Here is a 15,460-nt window from a genome sequence, read left to right on the forward strand (position 1 = left end):
ACAACTCTGAGGAAAGCTCTCTCACTGGATCCAGGAAAAGAGTCGATTGCACACTTCACCAGGTTTTATGTACTCCATTTGACAGCATCAGAATTTTATTCATTTATTCTTATCAACAGTTTACCTCTCAGATCATTAAACACATCAATATGCTGAACTGATGGCTCATCTAAACGTGGCTGACTTGTTGAAGAATGTGGATGCATTAACTACTTATATGCTGCCAAGAGGGAACAGTGTTTCTGCAAAAGTTAAAACTGCAATGAGTTGGACCTTAAGTTATTCTCTGGATAACTTTGCCAGCAATAGGCAGTTGTCTATTGCTGGCAAAGCTAACTGGGGACAAAAGTAATTCGAGAACTGACGACTTTTCCATTCCCAACTTTTTCGCTCGTGTTCAAAGTTAGGTTTCATTCTAAATCAAGGCATAAAATCCTTTCTTTGGCCTCTCAGAAAGAGATTAGATTTTGGTAATCGTGTTTTTAGTTATTATTGCTTCAGGTGCATGTTTTATAGTTGTTCTTTTATCCATAGTGTGGATTACAATTAGTATTGTTTTGATTAGTTTCTGTTAGTGTTTCATTTATGTGGTTTTTGTTTTGTTAGTATTGAACAGATAAGTTTGCCTGATAATAAAAAAAAAAAAAAAATCTTGAGCTTACCGCTTTATCAGATTTGTTTCTAATGTAAAATTAAAAAAATGTTGAGAAACAAACAGAAACCTCCTCGTTCTCAGTAAAATATATGCAGCTTCCAGAAAAGAAAATTTTCAGATTAAATATGATGTTATGACTGAATGTGTAGGAATCCTAATATAATCTAATACAGATATAAATTCATCACACTTCTCTAATTTCAACTTCAGATGCACCTCTGATGTGCTCATTTCTAATCTTGCCCATTCTGAGCACTTAAACTATGTGTGATCTGCAAAGTAACAAGCGAGGAGAACAGGTAAGATTTCAGACGACACTTCTTTTGTTCCTTCAGATGCTGCTGTGCTGCCTCGTCGTCATTAGAGTTTCACAAATAATTAACTTGCAACCGTAAAACACCTGAGATGCTTTTAAATTAAACCAACAAACAGCAAAAACAAAGTCAGAGTGAGGCGCGACAAAATCAGAACAGGACATGTGACACGGGGCGAGGACACACCATGCTGGTCATGCTGCTCTGGGAAATTTATTAAATGAGTTTTCTTTTTTTTTTCTTTTTCATTACCGTTATTAGTAATATGATGATTATGTTTTCACTAGTGCTCCTGTAAGTAGAGTGATAAATGGGTCAGTCAAGCAGCAGGAGTCACAGTCCATCATCATAGTCATCACCACTATAAAATCCTTTTCATCGTATTCTAAGAATTCTCAGCATCATTTTTACTTTTCGTCAGGCTAGAAAATAATTTACATCACATTATTTTTACTGACTTTTGAAACCACAAACATTCCAGCAACACACTCTACAACTGAGGGGATTAACAATCAGAAAAGCATGACTTTTTGCATAGTATTAAATGAACAAAGACATTGAGTTCTTTATTTACAATTATTGTATAGATAAAAAAAATATCATAGAAACAAGATGAACACTTAATTCACTTACCCATGAATGGCTAAGTATGCCAAAAAGCTATCTGTTGGCATTTCTCTTTTTCTTTGTTCCACAAACTGCATGCTGCTAAATACAGTACATCGAGGCAGGTGAGTATATTGCAAAAAAGTATCATTGATATCATCGTCATCATCATGGTGGGTGTCATCATAAACATAATGACAGGTTGTTACAACACATTATGATTTGGATGTGTCTCTGACAGGAGCGGTGATTGATTACAAACAGCCAAAGTGCCGCGTCATCAGTATGACTCATTGAGTTGCATGATGTAATCAGGAGGAGTTCATGTTTTCAACATTTCTGTCCTCAGTGGACCCATAACTCTATTTACAAGAATCAGTTTAACTTCAGTTTCTTAAAGCTGAAAGTCCTCCTCGATGTAAAAATGGTTCGAGAGTGTTGGCTTAAGTCTTTTTTTTTTATATACGGAAAATGCTATATCTATGTTTTTTTTTTATTTGTTTCATTTATCGCTTGTAATTTTTACAGACAAAAAAAAAAAAAAAAAAAAAAAAAAAAGTGGCAAACACCAGAAAAAATAGCAAAATAAATTAAGAACTTCTAAGGTAAATATCAGAACCCAGACTGTTTTCTTTCAAATTAAATAAGACCGATTTTATTCAGATGTTTTTCGACATGCCTGAGCTGACCAGTAAAGCTTGTGCACCCTCTTCAGATAAACGGATTGGCTGAACAATGACAGAGGAGGAGGATGCAAAAACAAAAACAAACAAAAGAAGATAAAGCTGCTCAGAGAAATGATTGTTTACGTCGTCTACAGAATACTTTTTAATTTATGTTAAAAACGAAAAAAATAAAATACAATTCTTCAAGTTGCATAATGAGCCTACTTTATGACATCATGCTTGCCACTGACTTCGGTTAGGTAGAGTAATAATACTAGAGGCTAGTTAAGTGGCCTTGTCCTTCTGAGTGCAAAAATATGGAAAAATGTGCCTTCTGTATGCGACTTCTGATAATGTCTGATTGGTCAAAGTACAATAAATAGTTTACAACTAGTGAGTACAGTTGAGATGCTAAGAGTACTGTATATTCTGTGACGGCAGGAAGACAAGCTTGGTTAAAACACACAAAAGCACATCTAGTTACACCACAGACGTTTTCATTCATAACCAGATAGTGCAGGAAATCTTTTTATGTATATAGATAGAAAAAGAGTCAAAGCAACATTCCATTTTTGTTGTTATTAGTTTTGTTTTTTTTGTCAGTTTTTCCTTTTTCTTTAGATGTTAAAAATGCCAACAGCATTTAGGGGCTGCTTGTGTCTAGATGAAAAGAAACTTAAAAAAAAAAAAAAAAAAAAAATCAAAAATAAATTAGAAAATATCAGCACAATATATTGCAAGTTTGAAACAAATTTCTAAAAATGACTGGATTGCAGCCTTTTGATGGTCACATACATCTTTAAAACATCAAGTCCTTTGAACAAGCAGGTTTACCTAGACGACAGTTAAATAAAAAGGTCCTGATATCAACCTTTTACACAAGCACTGACTCCAGGTCAGCATTAAAGCAAAGCAAAAATAAAACATAATTAATAATAATAATAATTAAAAAAAATCTAATCAAATCAAATATCCTCCTCTGTCATAAAAAGGAGGCCTTCGTTAGGAAACACCAAAGGCAAGCCGCTCTTATTTGATCCCAACAATCATAAAGAGTAATACTAAGATTCCACATGTACTGTACTATGCATCCCATTATATTTTGGTTTCTTCTCGTTGTTTATCCTCTAAAAATATCTACATTATTTGACAATATAGCAGGCAAGTTTCAGCACATGGTTTTTCCCGTAATAACACAGCAACAAAATTCTGAGCTCACCTCCTCTAAGAAACCAGGAAATTCATCTCTACGAGGTTGTAAACAATTACATTCTGTTTAAGACATAAATAAGTCAAAGTAATTTAAGCCATTGAAGCGGAAACAAGGCAACATGCCAACAAACAAAGATAAACTCTCTCTAAATAGATTTTATGAATTTATATGTATAGAATATATCCCACAAATGCTATCACCATCATATTATTATTAATATTTTGCATTTCTCTTTTTCATCAGGTGCAAAACTACTGTGCAAGTTCAGCCCTACCACCTCGATACACATTTCTGCTTATGGATTATGTCATTTAAAAAATAAAATAAAAAATTTAAGAGTCCGGTACATGTTCATGCCACACAGAGGAGGGAGGGAGGACTCAGAGAAGCTTTCTTTACATGTGTAGTCCGCTGCGATGCTCAGCCCATCAGAACCAAACAACTCCGATAAAATGAAAACCCTTTTTAAATAAAACTTGGGTAATGTACATTCATGCAGGATCAATAAGAATAATAACAAGAATAATCAGACTCAGAATAATAACAACGGTTTTTAATTTAATTTAAACTATTACTGTATCTCTGTTAACAATGTTATTATTGAAGAGAAGGAGTTTAAGGAGAGTATAAAGTCTGTTTGCACTCTGCACTCCTCGGCAGTCTCCCTCCTCCTCGTCCTCCCCCAGGTGTCGCTGCGGACACAGTTCATACGCAACGTGCAGTCAGCTGCGCGTTTATACAGTACATGCTAACCGGTACAAGCATAGTGTCATACACACCATCAAGGCTGCCACCATACACATGCAACCACAAAAGCAGGATGGCTGTGTAGGTCGTGTAGCTTTGCGGAGCTTTTTGGATTGTGTTTTTCTTTTTATTCTTGTCATTTCACAAAGATTCGCCCGATGTTGAACGGAGGCGAGAGCATTATTGGCTTTAGCTTGCAAGGGGGGAGATGGACCAGATCTGTGTCGGTGGTGAAACACGGTGCGCTGGGTGGAGGGGAAAGGCGAGGACTGAGTGGCCATGTGTCAAGTAGTGGTAGAAGTAACAAATAACGGGAGAGCCGGACGAGGCGCTCCGGGACCATGAGGGAACAACGTGAGTGGTCAGAGCGGCGTTCAGGACGGGGGTTAGAGGCTGGTCTCCAGGCTGTGGAGAGGGCTGGCGGGGCTGGAGGAGGCGGCAGATTTACTGATGTCGATGGTAAGGTTGATGCCACTATCAATGGCGTTGTTGTTCTTGTTAGGAGACGAAGGCTGGCTGGAGTACTTCGTCCTCCTCCGGGCCGAATCATCATCTGTGTCGTCGATGAGGGGGATGCTGGGCGTGGAGTCGTCTATCCTAAACTCGGGGTGTGTCATGAAGTTGTGTATGGATGTTCTGGAGTCGGGTTTTTCCAGGCCTTCATAGAGGGAGCTACGGAATGCATTCACAACTCGAATCTGTTGTGTGAGAAGATCAAAAAAAAGGAAGGGGAAGAAACCATGAGCGGTGATGCTACAGATCAAACAAAAAGAGCTGCAGGGAACCTCGTAATGAGAGAATAGGTGAAAAAAGAACAGACAAACAAGAAAAAAATATTTATTTTTAAGAATATAAGGTGGAAGAGAAAAAAGTGAAAGAGAAACAAGAGAGAAGGCAACCGGAGTCTGTTTTCTGCTTGCACAAGATGACTACAGGTCACAAGTCACTTAATTTTGGCGTGCACTAAGAAAAACTGTGAGGAACATAATCATAAAGAACACAAGGAAATCAGACATTTCCAGAAAAACAAAAGCAACACAAACGCTCGTTGTAAGTATACGCTTTAGTCCAATGTGCTGTATACCTAGAAACAAGCCACATTAATAAATGGAATGCTTACAGAAAAAATTGAAGGACAATACCACATGCAGTTTTGAAGAAATCTGGTGGACGAGGTCAGTAAGAAAGAAGTTGGTTATATCAGAGAAATCCAATGAGGCGGTTTAAAAACTTCTTGAGGGGCAGAGGGGGGTAGGGGGCACCAGACCGCCGTCTGGCTGAATATCCACACAGACTCTGAATGAGACACACAAAACACTCAAATATAGCACAGCGTAGCAGAGGCATTGTCCCAAATGGAGTGAGTCAAATCTGCATGAGGTTGGCTCAACCTAAGCATTGCAGTGAAAATAAAACTCACACCAACAAAACACATCCCAGAAATAAAATAGTGGCATTTAGACGACAAGCAAACACCGTAGATTAAAATATTATGAACACACACACAAGATGTAAACACAAAGTACATGCAACAGTGACAAAACTGGACACTGGCACAAGAAAAGCCGACATCAAACGAAAGGAGGTGAATAATGAAAATAAGTTTCATTGTCAGAGGTCTGACGGTTGAAGCATGTTTCTCACTCCATGCATAGCTGAGTAAACACTCAAGTATAAGCCCGGCTGTGTGCGAGTGTTTAGTGAATCACATGTTCCTGTTTCCGAGAAATAACTTGCAACATGGCGACCTTGAAACCATACAGAAACTGAGCTCTGAACAATCCGAAAAGGTAACATGTCCACTTAGTTACATCAGACATTTTTGGCGTTGGTATAAAACAAAGGGAATAACTGATTGTAAATTATTATTTCTAAGTAAACGTAGATCGGCATTACATTTTCTAAAATTTAAACAAGTTTCTTAAGTTGAATTTTATAATCCCCTTCCACCTGTAAAGGTTACCAGTACCAATTCCGATTCATCTTTTTGTCAATCTTAGGCTGATCTGACATGTGGTTGCAGGTGAAGTCCCAGCAGGATTTAGAATAAAGCAGAAGCATGGAGGGCAGAGAGCCTTTTTGCTGGATTGCTAGACTCAAACTTTAATATCATCCAACGGTGCCAAGTTGCCACTAGGCAGAGTTGAACCTATTTGCTGCACTTTTGCGATGAGCTCTGGAGGAGTCGAGATTTTTATTTTGTTTTATTTTTTGGCACTTTCACAGTTATTTTAAAGTGTTTTAAATGTTCCTCTGAATATCACAAAGTTTAGGAAAGCAGTTGTTTTCTTACATATTCCCTGGTTACTACCTACACTGCATGTTCTATTTTAAATTTTGACTATGAGTGTCACTCAAAGTTTGAGCCACAGGGCTAGGAGGATGTTGTGAATTACTAATTAAAAGTTTTTTTTCCATCTAAAAGGTGAATTATAAAAATCCTTAGCTGTACCAGTAGGTGTGACCCAAGTCATTTTGTTTTCAGAGTTTTTCAAAGTGACAAAAGAAAGTGATTCTATGTATGTATACCAGGGCTAACAATAAGTGTAGGATCCTTTATGTGAATTTAAGTTGTGGTCTGAAGGAAAAACTAACTTCATTGAGGAATTTTAAAATATTTTAACATGAAATGCAGAAGACATGATATGTAGCAGATGTGTTGCCACCTTTAAATAATAAATTGGAAAGAGAATTCAGGTTTGTGAAATTTCTCTTTTAGAAATTTTAGCATATTAGACCTGCAAATTACAGCACAGTGATAGCAGTGGTAGTAACTTCTTGCCTCGAAGTTTGAGAGTCATGTGGGTTCTGGAAATTAGCGCTATTACATGTAATATACAATAACACTGCTGCAATTATGGCTTAGTGGGTGCAAGAAGATGCAAAAGCTAAAATAAAAAGTAATAATGAGAGGGATCTTTTTGAATAAGTTTGGGCCAGGAAATATGTCCTGTCACAAACTTGTCATAACTTGTCATAACCCTGTCATAACCCTGTCATAACCCTGTCATAACCTTCCAACTCTCCAAAAATGGAGAGTTGGAAGGTTATCTATTTTGGTGCTTCTGCTGGGAACCTGTCTGATAATATGGCAACATGACAATCAACCACAGCAGGATTATTAAGGAGAAGAACAAACTGGCTTACAGACAAAATCTGCAAGCAGCTTTCTGTTTTATCCAGCAAATAAGGAATAAGGAATAATTTCTCATTCTGGTGGTTTTAAGTTAAACCTATTCTTTTATTTATATATGCATATGAGTTTCACTTTAAAGTGTCAATTACGCTCAGACATGGCTCAAAGCTGAAAATAGAGATGATCACAGATCTTCGGATCTTATATCTTGAGCTAAGAAGAAACATTTTTCTGAAAGCATTCGAGGTAATAAAAAGGACATCCTTAACCACACATGCAGCCGCTTCCTCAGCGTTTATTGAGTTAATAAGATATATAATACACAATACAATTTTGATTTGTCTCGAGTTGTTGTTATCTGCCACTTATGTGGCAGATAAAACAACATTGCCACTTATACTTGAATGTTCTCCCAGTCCCTTTGAGAGTTGATTGGAATTAGTTAATATTAACGTCCGTCGAGACATAAAAACGAGAGGAGTGACAGATGTGATGAAGTATGGAGGATGAGCAGAGGGAGACAAACTCACAACCTGAAATGTCACGCCGTGGGTATCACTCTTAGTCCTGTGCTCCTAGCACTCTGGGGAAACAAACACACATTGACCAATGAGAGGACAGTACAGCCAACCATGGGAGGAGATATCAAGATGAATTTGAAATCCAGTGTGAACATCAAAAAGACAGAATAAGAGAGAAAATGAAAAAAGCAGCAAGAGAGAAAAGGACAAATCTTCAGAGATGCCAACGTCACAATGGAGGCATTGGTGGCATAATGTCTAGTAATTTAAGTTTAAAAAAAAGAGCTTGATGAGGACTGGATGGCACCCCTGAAGCAAAGAGAGCAGACAAGCAGACTGACAGAGTTCTGACTCACGGCCAGTAGTGGGAGGAGCAGTAGCAGCAGTAGTGCTTGTAGGAGAGGAAAGGGCATTGGACAAGGACACGTGACTAGGACTAGAAACATTGGTTACATCCTGGTTCTGGCTGGTGGTGGATGACTGGCGTCTCAGAGCCCCAGCCCCCTGAAAGGAGGTGCCGCTCTTGAAGGTGTTGACTACTTCAATCTGTGGAAGAAGAGCGGGACAGGAGAGGACAAATGGCTGCTCAGAGTGACACGAACTGAATGGTAACACATGCTGGCTGGTTGGGTAAAGGGAGTACAACTTTGCAGTCATGACACATAAGGGTGGGGGGAGGTAAAGGTCAGGGTGGAGTATCCCCACAACCAAGTGGTGAATAGGAATAAAAGGCCATCTTACAGATAGAACAACATGTACCTGTCATGGTGGTCATGAACATACAGGACTGTAGAAGTTGTGATTCTTCCAACATCTGCTGCCAGAACCAGACTGTGTTATGACCTTTAAAATGGTCTGGATTAACAGTTCTCCAGGCTTTCTGAAGACTTAAGTTGCTTTTTCACGCATTTTTCAGTCTTTGTAACATTTTAGTTTGTTTATTCTTTCACTTAACAGTGATCTATTAATCACTGAGGCAGAATAAGGCTCCGAAGCTATGAACCTGTGTTGTGTCTAGACATTTTGGTCAATTTAGTGAGAATGGGATCTTAGGTGGGAAGGTAGAGGACTTTGTGAAAGGTGGCCACACTTTGTTCCCAATTCTTTAGCTGAATCTATGAAGGACATAAAAAATAATTCAGTTGTGAAATATAATAATATAAAAAGTTGTTTTTTGCTATGAGAAAGAAACTTTGCTTAAAGTAGATGATCAATTGAAGGATTATGCATACCGTCGCTCCTGTGTCCGAATGTTTAGTTTAATTTCAGATTCAGATTTGAGATTTCAGATACTGGACATTAGCTGTAGATCCTTTTTAAAAGCCTGACATGTCTTTTGTCTTTCGCTTGCCCACTTTGTAGGCTATGAACACGTACAAAGGCTGCGGACAAAATAAGTGAAAAAGCAGACAAGTCTAAAACAACTGTGAAAGAACAACATAAAAACAGCGTGAACTATTGATTTTTGATCAAATAAAATTTAGACAAGTCAAGTGCAATTTGATCTATAGATTTTTGTGTAAACAAACGTTTGTCTCAAGTGAACATGCTATGGCATAACTTCACACTAGTGACACATCGGTGAGACGAAATCAAGTGTAACACAAAAGCAGAATAGAGTTAGCTATCACAGTGAAACCGGTGTTAGAGAGCATCACAATGACAACAGTTCAATGATTATTTTCTGTTCCTCCGATGGTCCACAGTGCTTCCATCCACCCAGGAAAAGTTGGATCTTGATGTTCCTAAATTTGTTATCTTGAGACAAAATGACTTTAACGTTGTGCCATTTATGTCTTAAATATTATGCAGAAATATAGAAGAAACTGGATCTTTGACGCTGACCAATAAAGCATCTAGAATCATGCTATTCTGCTATTAGCCCCTTGAAAACAAAAACTATTGGCACATTTGTTTCTGAAAATAAGTGCCAAGGGGAAGGATGAATAAAGTAAAAGGAAGCAAATTTGTTTTGTCTTTTCAGGTATCAAGTCACACGAAATCCTGAAGTGAAATAAAAATCTTACCTGAGTCTGGATGCGGTTTAAACCTCTGAACCAAAGTATTTGACCTCTCCGTAACTCCCTCTCTGCGTGGTCAATCTCCTCATTCTCTTCGTTTACGTCTTCCTCTGGCAGCTCATCTTTGTGAGTCAACTGGCCCGCCCGACGCAGGAAACGCAGGTGGCTGTTGGGTATGGTGGCAATCACCTGCACAACAAAATAGGAGAGCATTTTTTTTTTTAAGTTAAATCCAAAAACTGAAGCAAAAGGCAAAGAATAAGCAGTGCATGAACAGTAGGCCATCATTCATTTGAGTTACCTGTCCCCAGACCAGTTCTCCCAGCCCCAGAAAAACACACCACAACCACTTTTCCAGGCTCAGAGGCTGACAGCTGAATGGCTTTCCTCCAAACTGCACAATCACAATCTGCACAAAATATTGCACAGTATGAAAAATAAAAAATGACTTTCCAGACACCTCAATATGTGAAATATCCTTAGTTGATAAATAAAACATTCACCAGTAGAATAAAAAAATATATTGCAGCAGTTTACCTGTATAGCAAAGGTGCCAAAAACGATGGAGCAGAAAATTGGGTTTCTGAAGATCCCGTCAAACACGTTCCTCTCTCCGTGTATTTTCCGAGCATTTATCTCATTAAACAGCTGCATCATTACAAATGTGTTGAATATGATGGTGTAGTGCTCGGACGGCGGAGAATGGAGAGGAGCGTTACGGCCACTGTCGATGTCAAAGATTTTCTCACCTGGTGGAAACAGAGAATATAAAATAACTTCTTGAATTCTGAACGGGTATTGTAGCACGCTGTATGTGAACTGCGCGTACCAGCAAACAGGAGCGTGAAGATGAGAATGAGCTGATAGACGGCGTGTCCCAGGATGTTCTTGGTCATAGTGCTGGAGATAAGAGGCTTATTGCGACCATACGGTTTTCTCCTCAACAGGGCCTCTGTGGGGGGCTCCGTCGCCAAGGCCAGAGACGCAAAAGTATCCATAATCAGGTTAACCCACAACATCTGCACCGCTTTAAGTGGGGAGTCCTGTGGGAATCAAACGCAAACTCCCACTGAGAAAAACAAAAACTCCAATAAAACTGGAAACATACAGTGGAAACTGAACCTTTACACACAACACAATGATGTGTTTGTGTCATCATTCTGACACAAAAGCATCGTTTTGCTCAGTTTGTAGGACATTCGATTACTCCAGTCACCATACTTAAAACTACGGATGAGAAAACAGAAACACAATTCTAGCCCAACCAGGAGAATGCCATCACCTGCTACACTATTGCCAGAAAAGGAGATTGACACCCAATTAATGCCTCTTACCTGTGTGATGCAGGCTCCAGTGAAAGCAACGATGACGGCCACGACATTGACAGTAAGCTGGAACTGAAGAAACTTGGAAATGCTGTCATACACATTCCGGCCCCACATCACTGCCTTGACGATGCTGCTGAAGTTATCATCAGTGAGAATAATGTCTGAAGCTTCTTTAGCCACGTCTGTTCCAGCGATACCCTGAAAGAGCACAAAATGACCAACAATGAAGAAAACCGTTTTTAATTTTTCTTTTTTGTTCTGGGAACATGGATTGGTTTTAGGAAGAAATTTGATTAACAATATGTAAATAATTGGTAATAGTTCAAAGAGATTATAATTTATTTTTATTTAACAAATGCTGATTAATTTTTTTTTTATTTTAAATCCTAAAGTTTAGGGTTTATTTTGTAATTAAAAGATTGAAATGGGTAAGTAGTAAAATCCAGAAATGCATGTGTCTTCTTTGAGTTTCTTTGAGTGTGGCAAAATGAAAAACAGTTCTTAAGAATTATTATTAAAAGCCTAAAATCTTATTAAGAAGTAATGAATGAGGCACAGAGAAATCCTCAGAAGCCCTAAAAGTAGCAAAGTAAAAAAAACTAAATGCTCTGTTTTAGGGACAGCAAAAAAAAAGTATTTTAATCATTTTTTTAAATTCTCTTTATTTCAATTTAAAAAAGTAAAACTAAAGATGCACTACACACAAACCACAAATGATAATTGCTGAAGAAGCTGGCTGTTCCCAGGGAGCTCTAGCCAAGCATATTAATAGAAAATTGAATGGAAAGAAAAACTGTGGCAGAAGCTACTTACCCATTTCAATCTTTTAATTACAAAGTGTTGAGATTCACAGAATCCAAGTGCCATGTCATATGCTTTTGTTGGTCCACTTTTAATTCATCAAGTCATAATTTAGCACAGGAAATATTAGAGCCCTTCATGCTTCCCTCTGGTGCAAAGTTTTATGGAGACACTGATTTCATTGGCTCTGGTTTACACTGGAAAAAGTCTCAGTATTTGTTTAAAGACCATGGAATCACTGTGTATGGCTGACTCACCTGCAATCTCACCTGGCTATAATGCTATGCCACACTGATACAGTAATTTATGCAAAGCAAGCCCCAACCAAACCCCATGTGCATATACTGTCCAGTGCATAGACGTACTTTTAGTAGGCTGATATTGCCATTTAAGAAGTCCCTTTTAGCTTTATGTCAAATTCAAACAGTGAAACAGATTCTTGAAACAGATTATTCTGTGTTTAATAGTGCTACATAAATTATTTTTTTTCTTTTTGAACTGAATTGCAGAAAAAAAAACTTTTTAATTAATTTGATTAAGCTGTGTGTTACTGTCACCAACAACTAGAGGGCGCTCCAAAGCAGCAAATATAAAGGGATAGTTCTTGAGAAAATTCTAAATAATGCAGCAGCGGAAAAGACATTGGGAGATGTTCACTGCAAATCAGGCTCAAATTAATACATGTAATTAAAGAGAAAACACTCAAGCAAACATAAATCCCATGCTAGTTTTATTACCATCGCAAACCCGACATCAGCTTTCTTTAAGGCAGGTCCGTCGTTGGTGCCATCTCCTGTCACAGCAACCACCTGCCTCTGATCTGCCATAGTGCTGTCAATAATTCCTGTCAAACCACGCAGAGCAGAACAGTTCACATGATACAGCCAATCAGATTATTAGTTATTGGGTCTTATTTAATAAAAAGAGAAAACACACACCCAACATCTCAAAATCTAAGTTTGAAGTAAATTCAGCCACAATTCAATTTCCCCAAAATGACGCCACAAACTTACCTTTGACAAGTGTGTGTTTATCTGTTGGGGATGATCTGGCCAGGACCCGGAGTTTAGGCCACACCTTGTCAATACGCTCCTGCTCCACCTACACAAGTTTCATGATGCGCACAAACATTTGAAAATGGACAGAGAAAGTGGTTGAAGTTTAGATATTTTTCCATCATTTTCGAGGCTGTCTCTTTTTTTTTTTCCTCCCAGTTATTTTGGCGACACCCTCTGTACCTCGCCTTTCTCATTACGGATCCTCCGGTTGAACTCTTTGCCATCAATGCAGAGGAAATCCTCTCCTGGATGGATGATCCCACACTTGATGGCTATGGCTCTGGCCGTGTTTATGTTGTCACCTGTCACCATGCGCACAGTGATGCCTGCACGCTGACACTTCTGAATAGCATCGGGAACCTAAAGGGCAGAGATATGGAGCTTGTGATGCACGCACTAACTGTTAAAAACTGCCATCTTATTAAAGCATCAAAATTATTGTTTTACTTCAGTCACAAAAAGTTATCGGAGTTGTGCTTCTGACACGTTATATAACTTTTTTTATCATGCTATAGTGCTGTTTTCAGTTTACATCTACTCCAGAAGGATATGTTGACTCTGTCAACCATTTGGTGGTGTGGGTACAGTTGGTCTTACAGCTGAAATGAGCGCACTGCAAAATAGTAAAGCTGCAAGCTGGTGAGGAAAACATACAATGTGGACCTACGGGAAACTACAGACTATCTTCTGAAAATTAAAATATGAAGAAAGGTACCTGATACATTCGATTATATCAAACTAGAACTATTTTCTTTAATTTTTTTTATAACTGCGTGCAGTGAAGTTTATTGTTTCCTTGTAAACAGGACTCTAAATGGTTAAATGTTATACGATATTGTGCACACAGGGCACAAAGAAAAATCTGTGTTATCAACAGCTTGCAAAACAGTATTAATTCAGAAATACATCTTCTTCTTGGCAAAGGTCAGTGTGGGAGAGTGCTGCTCTCCAAACCCACACATAAACAAATGTGTGCACATAAAGTAATGAGAGCCCACATTGATTTTTACAAACACGGAAGACTCTATTTCTATGCACAGAAATGTGCAACTACACACAGTGGAGTGAGGAAGGTTATCCACAAGAAGGAGGTTGACCAAGCAACAACATGTTTCTGTTTTGACTAATATGTAGCAAAAGAAACAACAAAAAACAACATTCTAGATAATAAAACCTACAAAATTGGAAAATATGAAGAAGATCCTGCTGCATTCATTTTCCATTTCGTCTTTCATAAACAAATTACTGCTTACCCATGAAAAACATCTCTCAATATTGAAGATCCTTTTTCTAATTTTTAAGCAGCTTTGGCTCTATTGAATAAATGTAGTTCACATTTGTCAGAGGATATTTAGTTTTAAAAGAACTGTTGTTCCAGTTCCTTGAATCAACCTAAAGTAACTAAGCTATTCAAAACTACACAAATTCCCTTAAAAGGACAAAAACATAGTATGTTTTATACCATTGAAAATACAATTTTTGGTATCCATTTATCAAACTGCTGCAATATTTTGAGGTAAGATGTAATTTTGGATTACTAGCCACCATTTTTTATGTATGTCCACCAGTTGATATTGATTTATTGATCAATAAAGTTTGTCAGGGGGTTTCGCAGAATCATCTGGTGTAAAAAAAAATACATTTTATAAATACATATATATAAAGATTTTGTGAGGCTTGGAAATATATGTATATAATCATTTATATTTGGTAGAAAATATAACCATTGTAGATCATAGTTTACATTACAGGGAAAATGTTAATTTTCTTGACATCTTAATTCTGTTTGTGGCAAGTGCATTATTTCCAAATAAAAATACCATAGGTATTCCAGTTGAATTTCTTTTTTTAATATTATGAATGTGTAGTTGTTGTCAAGGTGTTAGGCTGCTGTTTGTCATCTTATTAGTCTTGAAGTTTTTTTTTTTTTTTTTTCACTACAGCTCTATTTGACTTAGCATCTGACAGAGGAGAGAAAGGAAAGAGTAAAACGGATTCTGACCCGACAAAGGAGGAAGGTAGGAGTCTAGATGTTATACGGAAAAACAAGCCTCTTGAGTACCTGATATGGATCTGGTTACCGTCTCGTTCTCCTCCATTTCTCTTTACTCATCTCCCCCCACCTCCATCATTCTTACATCAATCTTATTTCTAATCTATTTATCTGTCTCAGTCTCTGTTTCTCTTTATATTCCTGTTCCTCTCGAAGTCCTTGCTCCCAGGAGCACCCGTATACAGAAGCCAGGGATCATAACAACAAAAAATGTAAATTTAGAAGGAAGAGAATTGCTGCTAATAGAGAAATAACAATGTTTACAAAGTTGTTTGACCTTTTATTCAGGAGGATTAAATCTTGAAAAGACTAGACAGAAAAAGTGTACTGTAATGCAGCATT

The 15,460-nt window shown here is 37.8% G+C and overlaps 1 protein-coding gene across 2 annotated transcripts in view; it reads right to left on the reverse strand.

Annotated features, from left to right (window-relative positions):
* Window positions 1–1,137: 1,137 nt before the first annotated feature.
* Window positions 1,138–15,460, reverse strand: part of atp2b2 (ATPase plasma membrane Ca2+ transporting 2) — a 68,434-nt gene continuing 54,111 nt past the window's right edge. The window contains exons 12-21 of one of the 2 annotated variants that reach the window (XM_088005717.1): window positions 13,246–13,425; window positions 13,021–13,108; window positions 12,745–12,851; window positions 11,213–11,404; window positions 10,708–10,921; window positions 10,416–10,627; window positions 10,180–10,287; window positions 9,885–10,067; window positions 8,311–8,403; window positions 1,138–4,898 (exon numbers count right to left, since the gene is read on the reverse strand). In XM_088005717.1, coding sequence (XP_087861843.1) covers window positions 4,587–4,898; window positions 8,311–8,403; window positions 9,885–10,067; window positions 10,180–10,287; window positions 10,416–10,627; window positions 10,708–10,921; window positions 11,213–11,404; window positions 12,745–12,851; window positions 13,021–13,108; window positions 13,246–13,425 — 1,689 coding nt within the window. In that variant the 3' untranslated portion in view covers window positions 1,138–4,586. The remainder of the gene's footprint in view (window positions 4,899–8,310; window positions 8,404–9,884; window positions 10,068–10,179; window positions 10,288–10,415; window positions 10,628–10,707; window positions 10,922–11,212; window positions 11,405–12,744; window positions 12,852–13,020; window positions 13,109–13,245; window positions 13,426–15,460) is intronic. The other variant, XM_014975102.2, reaches the window with a different exon arrangement.

This window comes from Poecilia mexicana, unplaced genomic scaffold (genome assembly GCF_051168715.1).
Source record: "Poecilia mexicana isolate PSO_F unplaced genomic scaffold, ASM5116871v1 scaffold_5, whole genome shotgun sequence".
Taxonomy (NCBI): Eukaryota; Metazoa; Chordata; class Actinopteri; order Cyprinodontiformes; family Poeciliidae; genus Poecilia; species Poecilia mexicana.